Below are 19,248 nucleotides of genomic sequence, written 5' to 3'. Positions count from 1 at the left end.
CGCTAGGACCTCCGGCTCCCAGACAGCAGCCACAGGAGCCTCCCCCTTGGCCTATTCTGCCTCTGCTCAGATCCCTGACGAAGCAGCTCCTCACTGTCAGGCCTTTTCTAAATGCCTACCCTCAACAGTTTTCATCTTTCCCTCTGTTGCCCCTTAAGATCTTTACCATCCTTGTTCATTATGTTTGCCAGATTGCTTTTTCTTATATTTCTGCCTCTACTGATTTGATTCTGTCTCCAGCCCTATGACTACCAAATATAGGATCTCTGTTAATTACTCCTTGTTTAGCAGGGGTCAAACCACATTTACACCATTTGATTATTTCACTCAGATTTCTACACATTTGGGACAAGAATTTTTTTTTCACAAGATCCAGAAATACACAGTGTCTCACCTAACAAAGATCGTGCCTGTGATAGCAGCCGAATGGAAGTGCAGAGTAAGGACCAGCGATAAAAGGGAACCGAAGGGGAGGCAGCCTTCACTGTCTGCTTCGTTGAGGAGGAGCCCTGAGTCCTGTCTCCCTATAGATCTTTAATATCCAAGGGGTGTGTGACAAACAGATACACAAGTGACACATGCATGATGCTCGTGGTATATGGTACATATGATGACCATGGGACAAGGCAGTTCAGGTGCCTGTCCAGGCACATGTACCTCTATATACTCAGGGAGGGACACTAGAGGACACACACAGCACCACAGGGAGGAAGGGGCACAGAATAACGTCCAGTTAGGAACAGAAGGCTAAGGGAAAGTCTCTTTTTTTTTTTTTGAGATGGAGTCTCACTCCATTTCCTACGCTGAAGTGCAGTGGTGTGATCTTGGCTTATTGCAACCTCTGCCTCCCAGGTTCAAGCAATTCTCCTGTCTCAGCTTCCTGAGTAGCTGGACTATAGGCACCTGCCACCATGCCTGGCTAATTTTTGTATTTTTAGTAGAGTTGGGGTTTCACCTTGTTGGTCAGGCTGGTCTCGAACTCCTGACCTCAGGTGATCCACCCGCCTCTGCCTCCCAAAGTGTTGGGATTACAAGCATGAGCCACCGCACCTGGCCAAAAGTCATCTTTTATAATATCTCAGTTATGCAAAACGCTTTGGGACATTTTGGTTAATCAAATTTTCTAATAAAATAGAAACACTTTTGGATTCAATTTTATTACATAAAATCCTTTAAAAATGCTTTCGTGTACTAAGCCCAACACTGAAACATTAATGTTTTATTCTTTTATTCAACAAGTACTTCTTGCCTTCTTATGATGTGCCAGACATTTTTATGGGTGTTGGGGAAATAATGCGCCAGATATTTTTATGGTGCTGTAGAAATATCAGTGGACAAAACAGATACCTGGAGCAGGGCACTTATTCTGGAAGGGAATTGAAGAGGCAAGAAGATCATCTCAGGCCGTGAAACCCCTATCAAGACAAGGTTATGTTGGAGAGTGCTGGGTGTGGAGGAACGGTGTTACAAAGAGGACAGACATAGCTTGCACCATGTGGAGGGGAGATCAGGGAAGATGTGTGATCTTCTTCCCTTCCCACAGGGGTGGTCTGGGAAGACTATTTGGAGGAGGGGAGCTGTGATCTGAGGCCTGACTGATGAGAAGCCAGACAGCAGAAGACTGGGGGAAGACAAGTTCAGGCAAAGGTAACAGCTAGTGCAACAGCCATGAGGCTGAAAGAAGAAGAAGGCAGGCCAGTCTCACCAGCCTGGACTGGATACAGAAAAGTGTGAGAGGAGGCTGGACAGGTGCTTAGGGCTAGTCTAGATCTTCTGATACGACGTCACTGCATATAATGTGGCTTTATTTTCCATTGATAAAACTGCTTGACGTTTTCTTTCCTGCATTGTGCGTTCTGATATCTCTTTTATTACTAGTGTGACCTAGTTTTTATATCTTTGTGGATTTTTAATATTTCATGTGTTTATGTTTTACCTTCCCAACTGCATGTAATCTCCTACAGGCCTAGGACTACTTTCTGGATGTTTATATTTCTTAGTGAAATCTTTTGCCTGGACGCTCCACACGTGTTGTGTTGCTTTGAAGCATACCCTTTGGAAATCTGCATTTAGCCTGGCCTGTGAAATCTATAGACGTAAACCCTCAAAGTACTCCCGTAGATTTCTTTTGTGTTGGAGAGGTCTGGGAATAGGGTGGATTTGAACACATAGATTTTTACTTAGAGATTCTTTTTTTCCATAGATTGCGGTAGTAAGTGAAGTGCTCTCTCCATGAATCTTATAATAATAGTATTGATGATAGAAAACATATTGTTGCTAATTATGTAATGACATGCTTAGTGATACAAAAATAAAAGGATTCAAAACATTTCTCTTCCTTAATGAATTAGCTTCCATGATGTTTACAGAAGTACAGAAGTTTGCCCCATGCTTCTCATTGCAAATAAAATGACTACCTTAAAAATCATATTTATAAATAAATATACCTAAATATGGGTATGTCTGAAATAGAACCAATCTCCTAATACAGTAGCAACTGTGCCTATCAGCATGCTTTATGCAGCCTGGGATAGTGGCAGGCGGCCAGCATATTATCCTCTAATCCACTGCTAGTCTATCTCCTAAATGTTATGAATATTCATGTATGCCATAGAAAGCTAGGAAGGGCTTTATTCAAACATTTTTTTGAATATTCCTTTATGTACCCCCCAAATAAAAGAATGTCTGCTTTTTTTTGGCATGAGGATCAGAGTGTGAATTCTCTTTTGTTCATACCCATAAATCCTGAAAACCAATAAGCAACAAATTCTCTAATCCTTATTTCATACCTCAAGGGTGAAGAGGTACAAATAAAAACACTTCGAGTTGGCACGGTGGTTTGCTGTGACTGTACAATGCTACCACTGGGAAGAGGCATCGGTGTTCCTGGCTACCCTGGTGACTTCTGCCCCTGACAGGGGCTCCCTCTAGGGACCCAGCCTACCAGCCCCACAGAGGCTGCCAGCTCTGCTCAGCACCTGATGATAGATGACTGGGAAGTGGCATTGACATCAACCTGAAAAGGAAGATGTAGCCTTTCCCAAGACCCACAGTAATAACAGTAGCCACTGATGGTCGTGGCGGTGATACAGCAGTAGGGGTAGGTTAGTTTACGGGGATAAAATTTTGGAAAGCTTGCAACATGCACCTTGTTTAGAAAACATAACGAAATCATTTTGAAATTTCATTTCATTTTCCAGCAACATCTAATTTATGGAAGGACAATTCTTTTTTTTTTTTTTTTGAGATGGAGTCTTGCTCTTGTCATCCAGGCTGGAGTGCAGTGGTAGGATCTCGGCTCACTGCAACCTCTGCCTCCCATGTTCAAGCAATTCTTCTGCCTCAGCCTCCCAAGTAGCTGGGATTACAGGTGGCCACCATCACGCCTGGCTAATTTTTGTATTTTTAGTGGAGACAGGGTTTCACTATGTTGGCCAGGCTGGTCTTGAACTCCTGACCTCAGGTGATCTGCCCACCTTAGCCTCCCAAAGTGCTGGGATTACAGGCATTAGCCACTGTGAGATGGAAATAAGCTGATCTTGCTTATGTCATCATTAATTTAGGTTTCCATTAATACAGCCGAACTGCTTGCTATCTTAGCTATTTATTGCTTTTCAGCAAAAGTGGACTCTGTGAAAGCAAGATGGGAAGGACCTCTTTCCTTAGCGCTAGGCATGGAGGAATCCACTGCTCTCGGTATGAAGTGGAGAAATGGGGAGAGAAATGGCGCTCTCCTAGTATCCACTGAATGTGACCTTGACTTTTCCTTGCAGGTTATGGGTGGGATCTAAAAACCCAGATGAAACAACTTTTATCCACCCTGACAGATGGCTGGCTTTGCATACCTTGCTGTTCTTGTTTGATCCGTTTAGTTAACTTTAGCCATCAAAACTTCTTTTTAAACAATTTTTAAAATTTTACTGTACATTCCGGGATACACGTGCAGAATGTGCAGGTTTGTTACATAGATATGCACGTGCCATGGTGGTTTGCTGCACCCATCAACCTGGCATCTAGGTTTTAAGTCCTGTGTGCACTAGGTATTTGTCCTAATGCTGTCCCTCTCCTTGCTCCCCACCCCAACAGGCCCTGGTCTGTGATGTTCCCTTCCCTGTGTCCATGTGTTCTCATTGTTAACTCCCACTTATGAGTGAGAACATGTGGTGTTTGGTTTTCTGTTTCTGTGTTAGTTTGCTGAGAATGATAGCCATCAAAACTCCTAAAGCTCAGTCAACTCTTTAGGAAACCCTGATTTCTGCATCTCTGTGCATATGCATCTTTTATAGTCAGACGATTGGCTTAGCCATCCCTCAGTTTGCCTTTCTGCATAAGTGATCCAGAAGTTTCTTTACCCATTTGCCAAATCTTCCATTTCTGGAAAACAGGTTTTCTTTTTGGGAAGTCAGAGGAATTGTTTAATTATCCATACTAATAAGTAAGCAAGGAATGTTTTTTACTTTGATCAAAAAATTATTAAATTGACACAGGAATAAGATGTTCAAACCCTGCCTTTGGTGTCAGGGGTGGGAAAGAAGACTGCTGAGGAAATATTTGCCATCTAGTAGAAAGTGTCTTTGAGGAGTGTGTACTCATGTGTCATTTCCTAAGACGCTTAAGACACAGCGCCCAGCCATAGCTGCACTTGACCAGACTGGGCTTTGTAATAAGCGCATTCCCCAAGCTGAATGCTGCTGATCCTTACAGGATGACTGCAGGGTGTTTCAGATTCTCCTGGGGTCACACGTGCCAGCTTGATTTCAAGAAGCAGTTAGAATAACAGTTTTCTGATAGAAGTCTGTAGCACTTTAGGGCTTGTATAATCCAGAGATGGGATTGGGCATGATCCCCACTTTTTGTTGGGGAAACTGACTCACAGACAAGTTAAGAGACTTAACTTACAAAATGATGAAACTGTACTGAACCTCATGTCTCCCAGTCTCCAGGTCCTGGGCTTTTCCCACAGCGCCACATTCGCATTGTAATTCATGACCAGGAAATGCTCACCCACAGAGAGATAAAGTACTCTTAACACTCCACCTACCAGGTTGCAGCCAAAGGATTCAGAAGACAACGATCATTCCATTAGCATGCACTGTGCAGCTAAAGAAAGATTTTGGCATCATCTACTTTATTGCTTCACAGAAGATAAGAAAATAAACTGCAAAGTAACTTATGCCAGATAACCCTGTTTTTTCTCCTCACCAGGAGTAAGGACAAGGAGGAGGGTGGCTGGAAAATACTGAATATGTGCCAGTTCTACATCTGTTGTTAAAAAAATTTTCTAAGCCAGGCACAGTGGCTGATGCCTGTAATCTTAGCACTTAGGGAGGCTGAGGCAGGAAGATCGCTTGAGCCTGGGAGTTTGAGGCTGTAGTGAGCTATGATCGCAACACTGCATTTTATCCAGGGAGACAGTGAGAGACCCTGTCTCTAACAATAAATAAATATATCAAAATGTAAAAAGTAAGATTAAAAACATTTTTTTGATTATGAAGATTTTCATATTCCTTCTCTGAACTTAAGTGAACTTTACTGGGATAAGCAATACACATTTAGATGAATCCTCCATAATAAAGGGGTAGAGTTGCCTTTTACTTACAGGCTCCAAAGTCAGGCTTGGCAGATAAACATTTCAAAGGCATCCAGGGCAGTCAAGCTCCCCAGACCTTATAGCAAAACAACAACATGGAAGTCACTGAGGGACATTTGTGCATTTTAGCAACAGGCAGCCAAGGAAGAAACACAGCGTAAAAGCCAGCTGCTGCTGTGAACTACAGCACAAATACTATTCAATTTCACAAAAGAGAACTGACAGAATAGAATAGGTAGCCAATTCGAACCAAATATTTCAAATCCCCTTTATGTGTAAATACCTTTTTAACATGGCAGCATATATGGAAATTATTTCCTTTATTAGAACAAATGCAAATTTTATTTTAAAAACGCATTGTGGTTAAGGTTATAATACTGCACATACCATTTTTTCAAAGTTTACTAGATTGTCAATGAACGTCTTGTTCCCCTCATGAGTAAATGTCATATCTGTAAAGAAATAAAAGCCACATTCTAATCACTAACGGAAATTGTCATACTAAGAAAGCACAATAGCACCATTAGATTATGCTGGCGAATTTGCATAACACTACAGTTGAAAAAAGCTGATAATAGTTCCTTTTATGCTAGATGTTTAACTTTCTAAATCACTTCACCTGAGATTAGTAAAATTTTTCAACTGATCTTCTGTTTCACTAACAAGGTTTCCAAATCGTGGGTCCCTGCTCCTCCAGTCGTCTTTCCCACCCTCTCCGAAAAGTCAGGGCTGAGAGGAGATGACAAAGAAGGTACAAGGATGGAACTGATCATTCTTCCCTAAGTTATCAATCTGATCAGGGTATTATTCATTTTCCTCCCCAAATACTCATCACCTGCTTGGCCTGCGCGTCTTATTAGGATTACCTTTAATGAGCAAAGGCATGAAGGGGATGAGAGGAGGCTCCAGCTTAGCTACCGTCAGCCTGTAGGCCCTGTGGTTCCTTGAAGGGTCCTTAGGAGAGAAAAAGAGATGCCGGTAATGACTGGTGACACAGACACCACCCTCTGTTACCTCCTAACACACCCGCCTTGTCACCCCACAATCAGGTACAGTTGACCTTTGAACAACACAGGTTTGAACTGTGTGGGTCACTTATGCATGGATTTTCTTCTGCCTCTGCCATCCCTGACACTGCAAGACCAACAACCCCTCCTCCTCCTCCTCAGCCTACGCAGTAAGAAGAGGACAAGGATGAAGGCCTTTATGATGATCCACTTCCCCTTAATGAACAGTCAATACATTTTCTCTTCCTTATGATTGTCTTAACATTTTTTCTCTAGCTTACTTTAAGAATATAGTACACAGTACATATAACATACAGAGAATGTGTTAATTGATTTTATGTTATCAGTAAGGCCTCCAGTCACCAGTGGGCTATTAGTGGTTAAATTAGGGGAAAGTCAAGTTATGCTTGGGCCAGGCATGGTGGCTCATGCCTATAATCCCAGCACTTTTGGAGGCCAAGGCAGGAACATTTCTTGAGACTAGGAGTTTGTGACCAGCTTGGGCAAAATAGTGAGACCCCCAAGTGAGACCTCTATTTAAAAAAAAATAAAAAACAAGAAATTATTTTGGAGGCTACTGGGAGGGCTGAGGTGTGGGGATTGCTTGAGCCCAAGAGGTCGAGGCTACAGTGAGCCATGATCACACCACTGCACTCTAGTCAGAGTGAGACCCAGACTCAAAAAAATAAATAAATAAAAAGTTATACTCAGTATTTCTACTGCATGGGGATAGAGGAGGTGTCAGTGCTCCTAATCCCTGCATTGTTCAGGGCTCAACTCCGTTTCTGAATCAAATAAAGCTACAAAAGAAAGGTAAACTGAAACAAATTGATGTGTATTTGTGCGTGTGTTGAGATGGGGTCTCACTCTGTCACCCAGGCTGGAGTGCAGTGGCCCAATCACCACTCACTGTAGCCTCCGCCTCCTGGGCTCAAGCGATCTTCCCATCTCAGCTTCCTGAGTAGCTGGGACCACAGGTGTGGGCCACCACATCTGGCTAATTTTTGTATTTTTTGTAGAGACAGGATTTTGTCATGTTGGCCAGGCTGGTCTCAAGCACTTGACTTCAATTGATCCATCTGTCTTGGCCTCCCAAAGTGCTGGGATTACAGGCGTGAACCACTGCACCTGGCCTGATTTGTTTGCAATAACTTCACTTACAGCATAAAAGGTTTTGGGTTTTTTTTCCCTTTCTTGTTTGAAAAGGAGATTTGCCTACAGAGGCCAAGGGGAGAGATTTCCTTTGAAAGCAAAAACGAAACAAACCTCTACTGCAAGATTCCCCTTTTCCTGAAGCCCCACCTTCTTCCTGGGAGTTTGGCTCACCCACTGTCTGTCCTGTATAGCTGATCCCCGTTCCAATTGCCTTCTGAAACCAGCCCATCACTCCCAGCAAGCCCACCTCACTCCTTTTCTAACACCTCCCAGCCAACGGGGAAAAATAATTTTGGCAAGCCAAGAAAAATGCAGCTTCCAACCCACAGCCAACCAGAGCTGGATGGAGAGGCCCCTATGACACTGCTTTTCTTAGTTATACAAATTGACCTTATGTGGGACGTAAGTCCTCTTTAAGTTAGTTCCTGAGGGTGCCATTCATTAGTCAGACATGCTTGTTTTAGCAGCACTAAAAGGGATCATAAACTTCTTAAAGTCATACAAGGACAGATAAAATTTCCAAAATGAGAACTTCAATTCAGCTAATCAGAAATTGGATTAATGTAGACAGTGAACAGAATAAAGAAGCCACTGTCACTTACCATTAAACTTTCAAACTCCGCATAGAACTTCTTGAACTTGCTTGGCAGTTTCTGGTAATGAAATGAAAATGCCACACGCATATGTCAGATTCAACATCTAGAAACGTATCATGGGTTACCATTTCTAGGGGAAATCTATTTCTATTGGCTCTTAATCAAACATCTCTGAGAAAGGCCAGACTGTAATCTGTCCTGTCATTTGAGGATAATCTTCCAGAACATAGAGAACTTGCCTTTTAAATGTCTTTAACCTAATTGAACCAAAAGTAACTATGAATGCTTTGGTCTTACTGCTTTTATAATGTTTTCTGAACAGGATGATTTATAAAGATGACTGCATTCCTCAGACTGTAAGAGGTCTGAATATACCTCCCCACGCACTTTGTTAAACTCTCTGATTCCCACAATCAGGAATTTCGAGAATATTAGCAATAAAAAAACTTAATGAAACTATCTCTTTCAACACTCCTCCTGCCTTACAAGGTAAACTACGTGAGAATACGAGTTTTTATTAGTTTTGTTTACCGATATTTCTCTCAGTGCCTAAAAAAGTACTGGGTACAGAGTACTCCCTAAATATTCATTTGAATAGATAAAGCCTGTGTTTTACAGATGGAAAAAATTAAGTCTCACAGTTTCAATGACCGGCCCAGAGTCACACAGCTGCTTCTCATTAGAGCCCGTAATTCCCACCTGCTGACTTCTTTTCTGCTGTCTCTCATCTCTCACATGTGCCATGCTTTTCTACATGAGCATTTATTTCTCTCACATGCCTTCCTATAATATAAAATCGGGTAGTTCTACCAATTTCCTGATTTCTCATGTTTATATTTTGGCAAATGATTCAACAACACTTACTGCACCCACATGTCTACACCAATAGCTCAATACTGAATCCTTTCAGTTTATTGGTTCCGACTTAGTTCCTGAGTTTTCAGTAAAACTGAACCTTTCACTTTTCTCTTCTGAAAGGGCCATGTCAAGATAGAGCTATGTGATATGTTTCCTGTCCCAGGACCAGGAACACATCAACCAACTCCTGGGCCTGAGAGACTCCCGGGTCAGCTGGGAGTAGGCTTTGAACAGTGAAGCCCACCTTCAACAGCTGGTTCACCAACTGGGCCTCTGCAGTCCACAGAAAGCCTCCTCTTGTTTTTTTCCTATCTCAATCAGCTTGTCATATTCCCATTTAAACATCTGTAAAACTCTGATTTTGTTTCTAAAACCTAGTATCTTGTATATCCTCCAAACTCATTTTCCTGGCAGTTCAAGTTAGGTTTCAGGAAAACCTGATGTCCTTACTTAGAGGGGACTATTCAAAGGGCTGGAAGCTGGAATGGGCATCAAGGGATGCCAGGATCTCACCCCACACAGAGACTCCAGATCACCACGTTATGCAAAAAAGTGGACTCAGTGAACACAGTCCATTTAAAACTTAAGAGTGGGTTATGATTTGCTAGGCCTCTGTCATCTTTCTTTACTTAGCTTTCTTTAGGTCAAATACAGTAGGGCACAGGGTAATCAAAATGTTTCTTTCATTCTCAATACTATTATTTATCCACCCCCTATGCTTCCAGAGCAGCGTTTTCAATAGCGCCATCGTGCCAATCCAGGAGGCATTTGGTAATGTGTGCAGACATTTTTTGTTGTCACCGGGGGTCGGGGGGGGTGGGGGGGTAGGGGTGTGCTACAAGGTGCTTCTGGCATCTGTTGAGGAGAGGCCAGGGATGCTGCTAAGTGTCCTTCAACACAGAAGACGACTCCGTGACCAAGAACTGTCCTGTACCAGATGTCACCGGTGCCCAGGCTGAGAGACTGTATGTGCTCCGGGTAATTCTCATTTGTTTCATCTCAGCTTGGTCTTTCCCCTGAGTTCTGAACCCTTCCCTTTATCGTGTGCTCTGGCTTTCTTTTCTATTTTGCTCCTTGACTGTTCCACATGTGTCCCCTAGTTCCATGAGGCCAGGCACCATTTCTCACACTGGTGTGGTCACTGTGGTACTCACTGGAGTTGGATGGGAGGCCTTTGGGAGGTTTTCTCAGCAAGTGCAGGTACATAAACCAGAATCAAAGGTGCTTAGGAATGAAATCTTCCCTATGAATTACATAACTATACTTCACCTTAAAAAATAAAGGCTTATAAATGAAAGGATAATTTCCTCTTTTCAGGAACATGCAGTGCTGAAACGGAAGCTCACAGACTTGCAGAACTCCTATCCCCAGTGAAATCCAAGGACTGGCCAGCTAGCTCTCTCCTTTCGCTGCCTGCACCCTCCCCAGCAGCCTCCTATATATTTTTTTAGACTGGGAAAGGGGGTTCAGAGAGTGTTTCCCGCGTGCTCTGTTCTTATTGTGTGATACCCACACCTGGCCTCCCTGGACCCTGTGAGGCTTTATGGCTTTTTAAAAATTTCCCAACCAACTCATCTGGACTCTGTGGCAGGGTGATTAGAAGCTGGAAGCAGACTGGGGAAGGCAGACTCTCTGTAGGAGAGAATGCTAGGTCTCCAGCGATCCCAAGAGCCTTGGGCAATTAGACAAGGGGGCTGTGCTATGGCTTCATTGCTTAGCTCTCTGGGCAGCACTAGCTCTGTCCTTTGACTAGCTGGAAGACGATACAGCTGCGTGGCACACAGGCCTCACCAATTCCCTCATTCCTATATTCAGGGGATGAGCTGCTGTGTGCTGCATCTGCCTGGAATTTTAAGAGAAACACAAGACAGAAGAACTTGTGAGGACCTGCCCTATAAACAATGAAAACATTTAGGAGGGACAGAAAAAGAAAATCGTTGCAAGAGGAACATGGGGAAGAAAATAATTTCAAGAAAAGCATTTGGAGATGCAACCAGCTGCCTGTAAGCACCATTGCAAGTTGGGTCTCTAATAGGTACTCCTTGCCCTCTTTCTGTGTCCCACTTACACACACTTTTTTATTTTTAGCACGAGTCTATTTCTGTGTGTATGTTCTATTAGAGATTAGTATTTCTTCAACTATATGCCACATGTAAGAGGTCAAGCACATTTTGAGTACCAAGCTAATAATAAATGAAGATGTTTTCTAGCTTGAATAACCAACGATCGACAAACCACTCATTGTATTTGCTACAGAAACTCACAACACACCTGCCTCACTTTTGCCCCAAACTGAATATTAGCCAACTGTTGTTCCTCTCGGTGGAGAGAAGCCTGCCAGGTGGTGAGGAGACACTTAGTACTCAACCCTGCAAACAGTTGGCTTCCTGGCTATTCCTCCCAGGAGCAACGTGAGTACCTGGATAAAAATGGATCTTCTGTCCTCTTTCAATTAAAGATAAGGTTTATGGCAAAAGCAATAAGCAGATATTTCAGAGAATGATAGAATCTATGAGCAAAACTTTTGAAGTCATTCCAAGCAATGTGGGTCCTTCATGTTATACTTAGGAACTGCATTTATTTTTATTTACATCGTGTCTATGAAGAAGCAGACATCCCCTCATCTCCCCCACTCTCCATATACAAACGACAATGTCTTTTAAAATTCTCCCTCTGAGGCAACTGTAAAAAGGAGATAGGTCACCTCCCTCCAAGTGTCCCACCTTTTCCATTGTTATACTGGTGTGAGTGATATTTCTATTAAAAAGCTCACTGGTGAGCCTGTGTTTTTATTCCTAAGGCAAAAGTCACAGCTGGATCCCAGCTGAAGCTTACCTCCCACGTTAGTGCCAAACGGCTCACAGCAACGTTACTTAGTCCCATGACGATGGCAAAAAAGGAATTCAGATTTTTATACTCCTTACAGCTGAAACACAAGATACGTGTGTTTGAGTAAAATGTTACTTCTGAGTGAGATAAAAAAAATTAAGAGTTCTATTTTCTGATCGTCATTAATATTTGTCAGGACTCCTTTATGAGAGCAGGCAAGGATAGATTTAATGCACTGTGAAAGCTCCCCTTGGGTGACCACGTTCTGCTGTTTGATTTCTCACTGTGGTTTTAGAAAGTTGAAGATGTTGACCACTGAGGTTTGGGATTTGAGAAGGAATTGAAAGACATCTACCCTAGGGGTTGTTATTATAATCCCAAACTTGCTAAAAGCCTTGTTGGACCTAGAGAGAAATGTCTCATGAGGGAAGAACAAAAGTGCAATGTCCTTGGATATTTCTAGAGCTTTAGCCTGAAGGTGGATACTCTCCTCTGCCAGCTAGAGAGGGAACTAAGACAGTCTCACAGCTGCAGCCACTATCACTTCTACCTGCCATGCAAATGCTTCTAATTTGTTGAAAAGTATCAACTTATAAGGCGTGATCTCTGTAGACTGGACACTTAATCTCAAGGAATTTTAAAGCTGAGAAGTAACCTAAACCACTGACCAAAAAATAACCTTCTCTGTGTTTTACTGACATCCAGGAAGCTGATCATTTTGAATGTGTACTTATGCCATTATTAGCTTTTATGAATATGTGTTTGGGAATGAAATGTGTGGAATTTCTTATTAGAATGGTGATGTTTAACACAGCTAACTGGTTTAATTTTTAGAAAAGGGAACCCCAACTTCTTCATACGTGGTCCCTGAAAAGGGAAAGAATTCATTTGGCAATATGCATAAATCCTTTACCCTGAATCCATATGGTTATTTAAACGGACTATATCATAATTAAATCCTGTTTGGATTAACACTTTTGAAAAAGACTAATTAAACTGTTGCATTTGTTACCCATTGCAAAGGTAGTAAAGAGTAATTCTTGGGCCGGGCACGCTGGCTCACGCCTGTAATCCCAGCACTTTGGGAGGCCGAGGCAGGTGGATCACAAGGTCAAGATATCAAGACCATCCTGGTCAACATGGTGAAACCCCGTCTCTACTAAAAATACAAAAAAATTAGCTGGGCATGGTGGTGCGTGCCTGTTAATCCCAGCTACTTAGGAGGCTGAGGCAGGAGAATTGCCTGAACCCAGGAGGCGGAGGTTGTGGTGAGCCGAGATCGTGCCATTGTACTCCAGCCTGGGTAACAAGAGTGAAACTCCGTCTCCAAAAAAAAAAAAAAAAAAGTAATTCTTAAATTGTCTGCATGGAGATGGAGAACATATTTTGGAGAAGCCAGTGTGTATGGTCCCACTGGTGAGAAAGCAAGTGAGGCCTTCGCTGTGCTGGGACAATGGGTCTGAGGTCAGGGGTTGAAGGTCATTTAGAAGACACCTGGGGCTAAGGGCAGGCGTACAATCGCATCTCTGTATTTGCCTTTGTCTTGTTATGTGATCTTGAAAGGATAAATGAAATGCAGGATGACAGACCTGTCTTTCTAGTCACTGCCTTGTTACCAGCTAACTTTATCACCATACGTATGTCATGAAATTTCTGTATGCCTCAGTCTCCTCGAATGTAAACAGAGGAATAATAACATCTGCTTTCACCAACTTCACGCAGTTCTGGGCAGGCAAAGCGCTTAAAACAAATATGTTGAAGTTCTCTAAAAATATCAAGTAAAACAGATGCTACTGTCACGAGGTTTCAACCTCATGCTTGTAGATCTCCGATTTTAAAAGTCTACAGTTTTCTTCAGCTGGGCTGTGTAAATAGCTTCCCTATAGGATAGCAAACTCAGCACAGGACATAATAATGGTTAAATAACATAAACCAATTTATACTGAAGGCCAAGTCCACCTACTCGTTCACATAAACAGAAGGGAGAGGGATAAGTAAAGCAAAACATTAAAAAAAAAAAGTCATGGGTGTTCTGAAAGGCTCTCCCACGTTGCCTCTGTAAAATAACAGGATCAGGCCCCAGAAGGTTTTTCTGGCTTCCTACGTTTGTGTGCAGATTGCTTCTCTCTTTTTGTTGCATTTGGCACTGCCAGGCTAAGGTGAAGACAGAGAATGTGCTGCTTCTAACGGGAAAGCACATCTTGTCATAGTTGCCATAATCAGCTCATTTCAGATACGTGAAGGCATCTGTCGCTTGCAGAGAGGCTGTTCAGGCTACCAGGGAAAGTGGCTATACTCTGAACCAGAAACTCACAGGCACCATTTTACCAAATCTTCCTTAAAATAGCCAGCTTTTCCATATTAACAGATAGCAGCTTTTGAATCCAACGGATTTGGTATTCTATTGAACTCTCAAGGTTTTGGCAAATAATTCCAGGCATCTTGCAAAGTGTTATCTATAAAACGTCAAGCAGTCTTTACTTCTTTGTTTAGCCCAGGAAACCAAACTCCATGTTTGATTTTGGCTCAAGAAAACTGTCTAGCTGGGGTCACTTGTGTTCTCAGCCTTCCTGTGTGCTAGAGCTCCCTGCATTTAGAAAGGAAAGAAGTCTCACAGCCATAGGCCACATTTAGCATTTTATTTTTAGCACTGTGGTGATACCAAAAACATGGAAGTAAACAGGAGGTTGTCAGGCATATCTAAATAGCAGGAGAAGATTAAATTCATGTCAGGGAGAACTCTAACTAGCCCCTGCAGTAAAAAAAAATGGTTTCCCATGAAGCGCTGTTTAATAGAATATTTATAAGATGCTTGCTTTTTCTGATGTTTATAGCGATGATTTTCATGTACCAGGTTAGCTTGCCTTGATGCGTTTTACCGTTTTAATCGTGGCTGGGCTGGATGTGCCGCTCTACTTGCATGCTGCACTGCCCTCTACTGGTGAGAATGTGTCATGCTGGACATTGACTTCAAGAGCCTTTTAAACTGAACTTTGGAAGTACAAGGGAACCTTGTTTATGGAAGGAATCTTTAAACCGAAGGAGGCAAAACCATCTGAGTAGAAAGCAAAGAGCAAAGAGAGGTCACAACTTTGACTCCCGCATCAGTGCTGTGAGAAGTTAACTTATCTACTGATGTCAAATGCTACAAAATCTAGAAGAGATCCATTCCAACAGTCAGCGATTCCTAAGGCCCTGTGTTTGGTCCTCGTGCATAAGTAGTACCTAGACCCTGCTTTTCTTTTCAAGGTGTAGTCTAAGAAAACAAAATGAAAACACAGCTCCACATTTTTTCTCTTTCCAAGCTAAATATACTTACTGGGCTGCTATCTTAATAAATTTCTTTAATAGCTGAACACGCTTGCTGAGCTGAGAACAAAGGCAGATCTCAGTGACGACCCAAAACTGAATTTCATTAAACCTCCTCAGGAACAAATCCAAGTTTGCTGTGGTCTTTTTAAAATTATGCCTTCCAAATGTGTGATAGATTAGCTCCAGCTAGAAAAGAAAGGAAATCAATTTCACTTCTTTGTTTTTAAATCAAAACATCAGCTAGGTTTCTCTATTTGTCAAGACAGTGTTTTACTGGTCAGCAAATGTGAATTCAATCAGATCTGAAGGGCTTCCATGAGGCTTGTTAAATATATGAATATAAACTAGGTTTTACTGGCTTAATATACACAGGAAGACATGGCATACTGTAAAGATTTTTCTTTAATACTCGAAGGCTTTATAGTAGGCTTTATTTATAAACTCAGGATGCAAAAAATTGTCATGTGGTTTCCATATTGTAGCACATATTAGCACTTACAAACTGAGCAACGCCAGCAGCCTCTATCCTTGTTAGCTTAGCTACCAACGCATCTGATCAGGCATCTTACCTCATGCACGCAGTTGAAGAGTTCCCAATCATAAATTGTCATCTGGTATGCTAAATCTTTGGAGCTCATCAGTTCAAAAGTTCCCACTGTTCCAACAGTTGGGCCTTCCTGTTCTGGTAAGGGAGTCTATGAATAATAATGCAAAAATGTATCAGAAACTCAGCACAGACAACTATTTAGCACTGAATGCTTTCAGCAGTTTCTGAGGGAGAAGGATTCTAGAGAGATGGCTGCTTTCAGGACTATCTGGAAACTGATTTGACTCAGAGGAGAGAGACGCCTCTGCTCGCAGCACTACTGGCTTCAGTGTCGTCTGTATAGTCACCATCATCATCACCATCAGTTCCACTGACTGAAAAATGTGAACTGTGGCAAGTAAGAGATTCAGTGAAGAGTGACCTGAGGAGGTTCTCTTCTCTTCCACTTGGGCCTGAGAGGTCCCTGGAAAGTCTTCTTTTCCCTGGTAAAAATGGAAGAAGTCCTGGGAGACCTTTTTTCTCCTATTTCCCATTGAAGCTGCTGTAAAGCAGGTACTGGCATGGCAGTTTGGGACGTTAATCTACAGAGCTACTTCCTACTGCTGGTGGCTATGGTAACATTGCTGCCTCTCCATCTCTCAGGACATGCTGCCTGGGGTCACAAGGGGACGGAAAGCTCTGGGAACTGAGGTTACATATGATGTCTGATTCCTCTACTCTTGGGCAGATGTTGAGCTGAGGATGATATTTGCACGGTCATGGTGTTTTGGGCCAGACATTGGAAGACCAAACTCTGCTACTTTCTGGAAGACCCTTCACTAAAAATTTCCATCTGACTTGCTTACCTCAGTTTTATTTTATGAGAAATGATCTAAAATGTTTTTACTTAGTAAGATGAATGATATGCATATATAGGAAGTGTATGTATAATGTAATAGATTTATATATAAATAGGCAACATATATATTACAAAGTTACAAAAGTCACAAAAGTGGCTGGTGTGGTGGCTCACACCTGTAATCCCAATACTTTGGGAGGCCAAGGTGGGTGGATCACCTGAGGTCAGTAGTTTAATAACAGCCTGGCCAATGTGGCCAAACCCTGTCTCTACTAAAAATACAAAAATTAGCCAGGCATGGTGGCATGCACCTGTAGTGCCAGCTACTCAGGAGGCTGAGGCAGAAGCTGAATCCAGGAGGCGGAGGTTGCGGTGAGCTGAGATAGCACCCCTGCACTCCAGCCTGGGCAACAGAGCGAGACTCCATCTTCAAATAAAATAAAATAAAATAAAATAAAAAATAAAAACAAAAACAAAAGTCACACAAGTGAAAAGAGTATTTCCCTAATATGATACTAACCATATTTAGATACTATCCATGTCAGAAGTCTTAATATTATACTAGTTCCATCATCATTTTCATCATCATCACTGTATTCTACAAATGCCCACTGCGTTCTGGGTACTAGAGAAATTACATGTTCTGCAGGTAGACGGCCCTTGCATTTGGAAGTTTACAGTCTAAGAGGGGACCAAGCAAGTTTACACTTGAAGGGAGTCAGCCCTATCTGCCCCATACATTACTCCACACAGACAGCATCCGCTGCTGGTGCTTATTTGCACGTGTAAAGGGGCAGAAGCAATAACATGGGCAGCACCCAGGAGCAGAGATAAACGGGAGGGGAACGTGGATGGATTTTTTGGAAGTGACTGGGTATTTGGAATGAATGTGTGGTCTGAACAGGATCTTGAAGAAGCTGAGCTTTAAAAGATGAAGCAGTTAAGCTTGGGCAGGTCAGAATAGCAAGGTTTTCCCTGAACATCCAAGATGGTCCCTTGGGGTGGAGGGATGGTGAGGAAGGCATGAAGGTGGGGAGGCCGTCATGAAACTTGCTTGGCAGGAGCAGAGAGCGCAGGGGGTTCCCATGGACAACGTGAACAGTTTGTAGCACGTCTTTGTGTACCAGATTAGGAGTTTGTGTTTTGTAACAGACTAGATAATAGACAAGGTGAGTGTCAGCTTTAGAGAGCAAGTGACTGAATAGAAACCCTACTCTAACTGTGTAGACTTGGATTGATTCCCTCATCTCTTGAGTATCTGTTTCCAGCTCTGGTAAAGTGGGGTCATGGTACCTATCCCTAGGCTTGTTAAGACGACTGGATAGGAATGATTTTAGTGAGCCATGTAAATACAGTGCCTGGCACAGAGGAGGTCCCCTCCCCCAAATCAGTTCACTTTCTAGAAATGCTGCAGCAGTGCAAATAAACAGAAAAGTGAGATCAGTACCACACCTGGATGTAGGAGCTAAATACTGTTGCTCCCAGTTTACTCTATGCAGGGGACAGAGGACAGGGAAGAAAAGCGAATCCAAAGTTTTAAATCTTAGGGAACTGAACCGAAGCTGACGGGCAGGTAGTGTATGGAAGCAAATGAGGAGAATGATTTCAACCAGGGTAGGTCCTAGGTAAAACAATTTGGGGAAGCTTACACATTTTTACGGGTTAGGGCCACCTCTCAGAGGATCAAACTGACCCTGCACATTCTCCCTTCCCCCTGGCAGCTGCTGTGAACTCAGCCCCTCTGCTGCTCTGCGAAACTGCCCCTCCTATGTTATCCGCCCCCACTCTCTTCTCAGGATTGGAGAGACTCATTCCATCTTGCTCCTTCTTTTCCTTGAGGCTTTATAACTTTGCATAGGGTGATAAGTTTACCTAACAACTACAGGGAAGAGTCTAATATGAAGAAATATGCAAAGCTCTTTTAGTCACAGATGCTGGTCTATCCCTCCTGCATCCCTTTTGAGAGTAACAGGAAGCTCTGTTGACTCTTAACTTTTCTTTTAATGGGCAGGGCTCACCAACTCTCCCTCCTGGCAGAGGGCAGGTTGACCCCTTCCATGAGCCACGGAAGAGGCAATCTGAACAGCAAAAGGTGCTTCTCCTTCGGAAGTGGGGAATTTAAATGCTCACCCTCGATCCCAGAGGAAGCGTCTCCTTGGGCCATTTTCTTGTGCATATCCCTGTGGAAATTCCTACAGATAAGGCACAGCAGAGCTTACATGGGGCCTGCATTGCACAGACAGATCTGAAAGCTGCTTACACACAGACACAGAACTCCCATGCATTTTCTCCCCATGGTTTTTGAGCCATGATTTCTTTGCTAAGGCTGGAGAGGGGTAATTGGGAGAATAGCGTTGTTAGCCTCCCATCTTCCAGATGAGGAAACTAAGACATAAGAGGGATGTGCTGATTGTCAGTGACAGAGAGATGGCTAAGTAAGCTACCTGGAGCATCTTCCTTTCCTTGTGCTCCCACACCCTCTGCGCCGAGCTCTGTCATGGCACTTGTCACACTGC

The 19,248-nt window shown here is 42.8% G+C and overlaps 1 protein-coding gene across 11 annotated transcripts in view; it reads right to left on the bottom strand.

Annotated features, from left to right (window-relative positions):
• Nucleotides 1-19,248, bottom strand: part of RAPGEF4 (Rap guanine nucleotide exchange factor 4) — a 368,276-nt gene that overhangs the window by 9,219 nt on the left and 339,809 nt on the right. For 9 of the 11 annotated variants that reach the window (XM_064373398.1, XM_021668976.2, XM_021668977.2 and 6 more), the window contains 6 exons: nt 15,917-16,042; nt 15,355-15,533; nt 12,042-12,132; nt 8,355-8,405; nt 6,457-6,544; nt 5,978-6,042 (listed from right to left, as the gene is read on the bottom strand). In XM_064373398.1, coding sequence (XP_064229468.1) covers nt 5,978-6,042; nt 6,457-6,544; nt 8,355-8,405; nt 12,042-12,132; nt 15,355-15,533; nt 15,917-16,042 — 600 coding nt within the window. The remainder of the gene's footprint in view (nt 1-5,977; nt 6,043-6,456; nt 6,545-8,354; nt 8,406-12,041; nt 12,133-15,354; nt 15,534-15,916; nt 16,043-19,248) is intronic. The other 2 variants (XM_064373400.1, XM_064373401.1) reach the window with 1 other exon arrangement.

Source organism: Aotus nancymaae, unplaced genomic scaffold (assembly GCF_030222135.1).
Source record: "Aotus nancymaae isolate 86718 unplaced genomic scaffold, 86718_ANA_hifiasm-v0.15.2.pri h1tg000008l, whole genome shotgun sequence".
Classification (NCBI taxonomy): Eukaryota; Metazoa; Chordata; class Mammalia; order Primates; family Aotidae; genus Aotus; species Aotus nancymaae.
The sequence above is the reverse complement of the archived record's forward strand: the minus strand, read 5'-3'. Positions and strand labels throughout refer to the sequence as shown.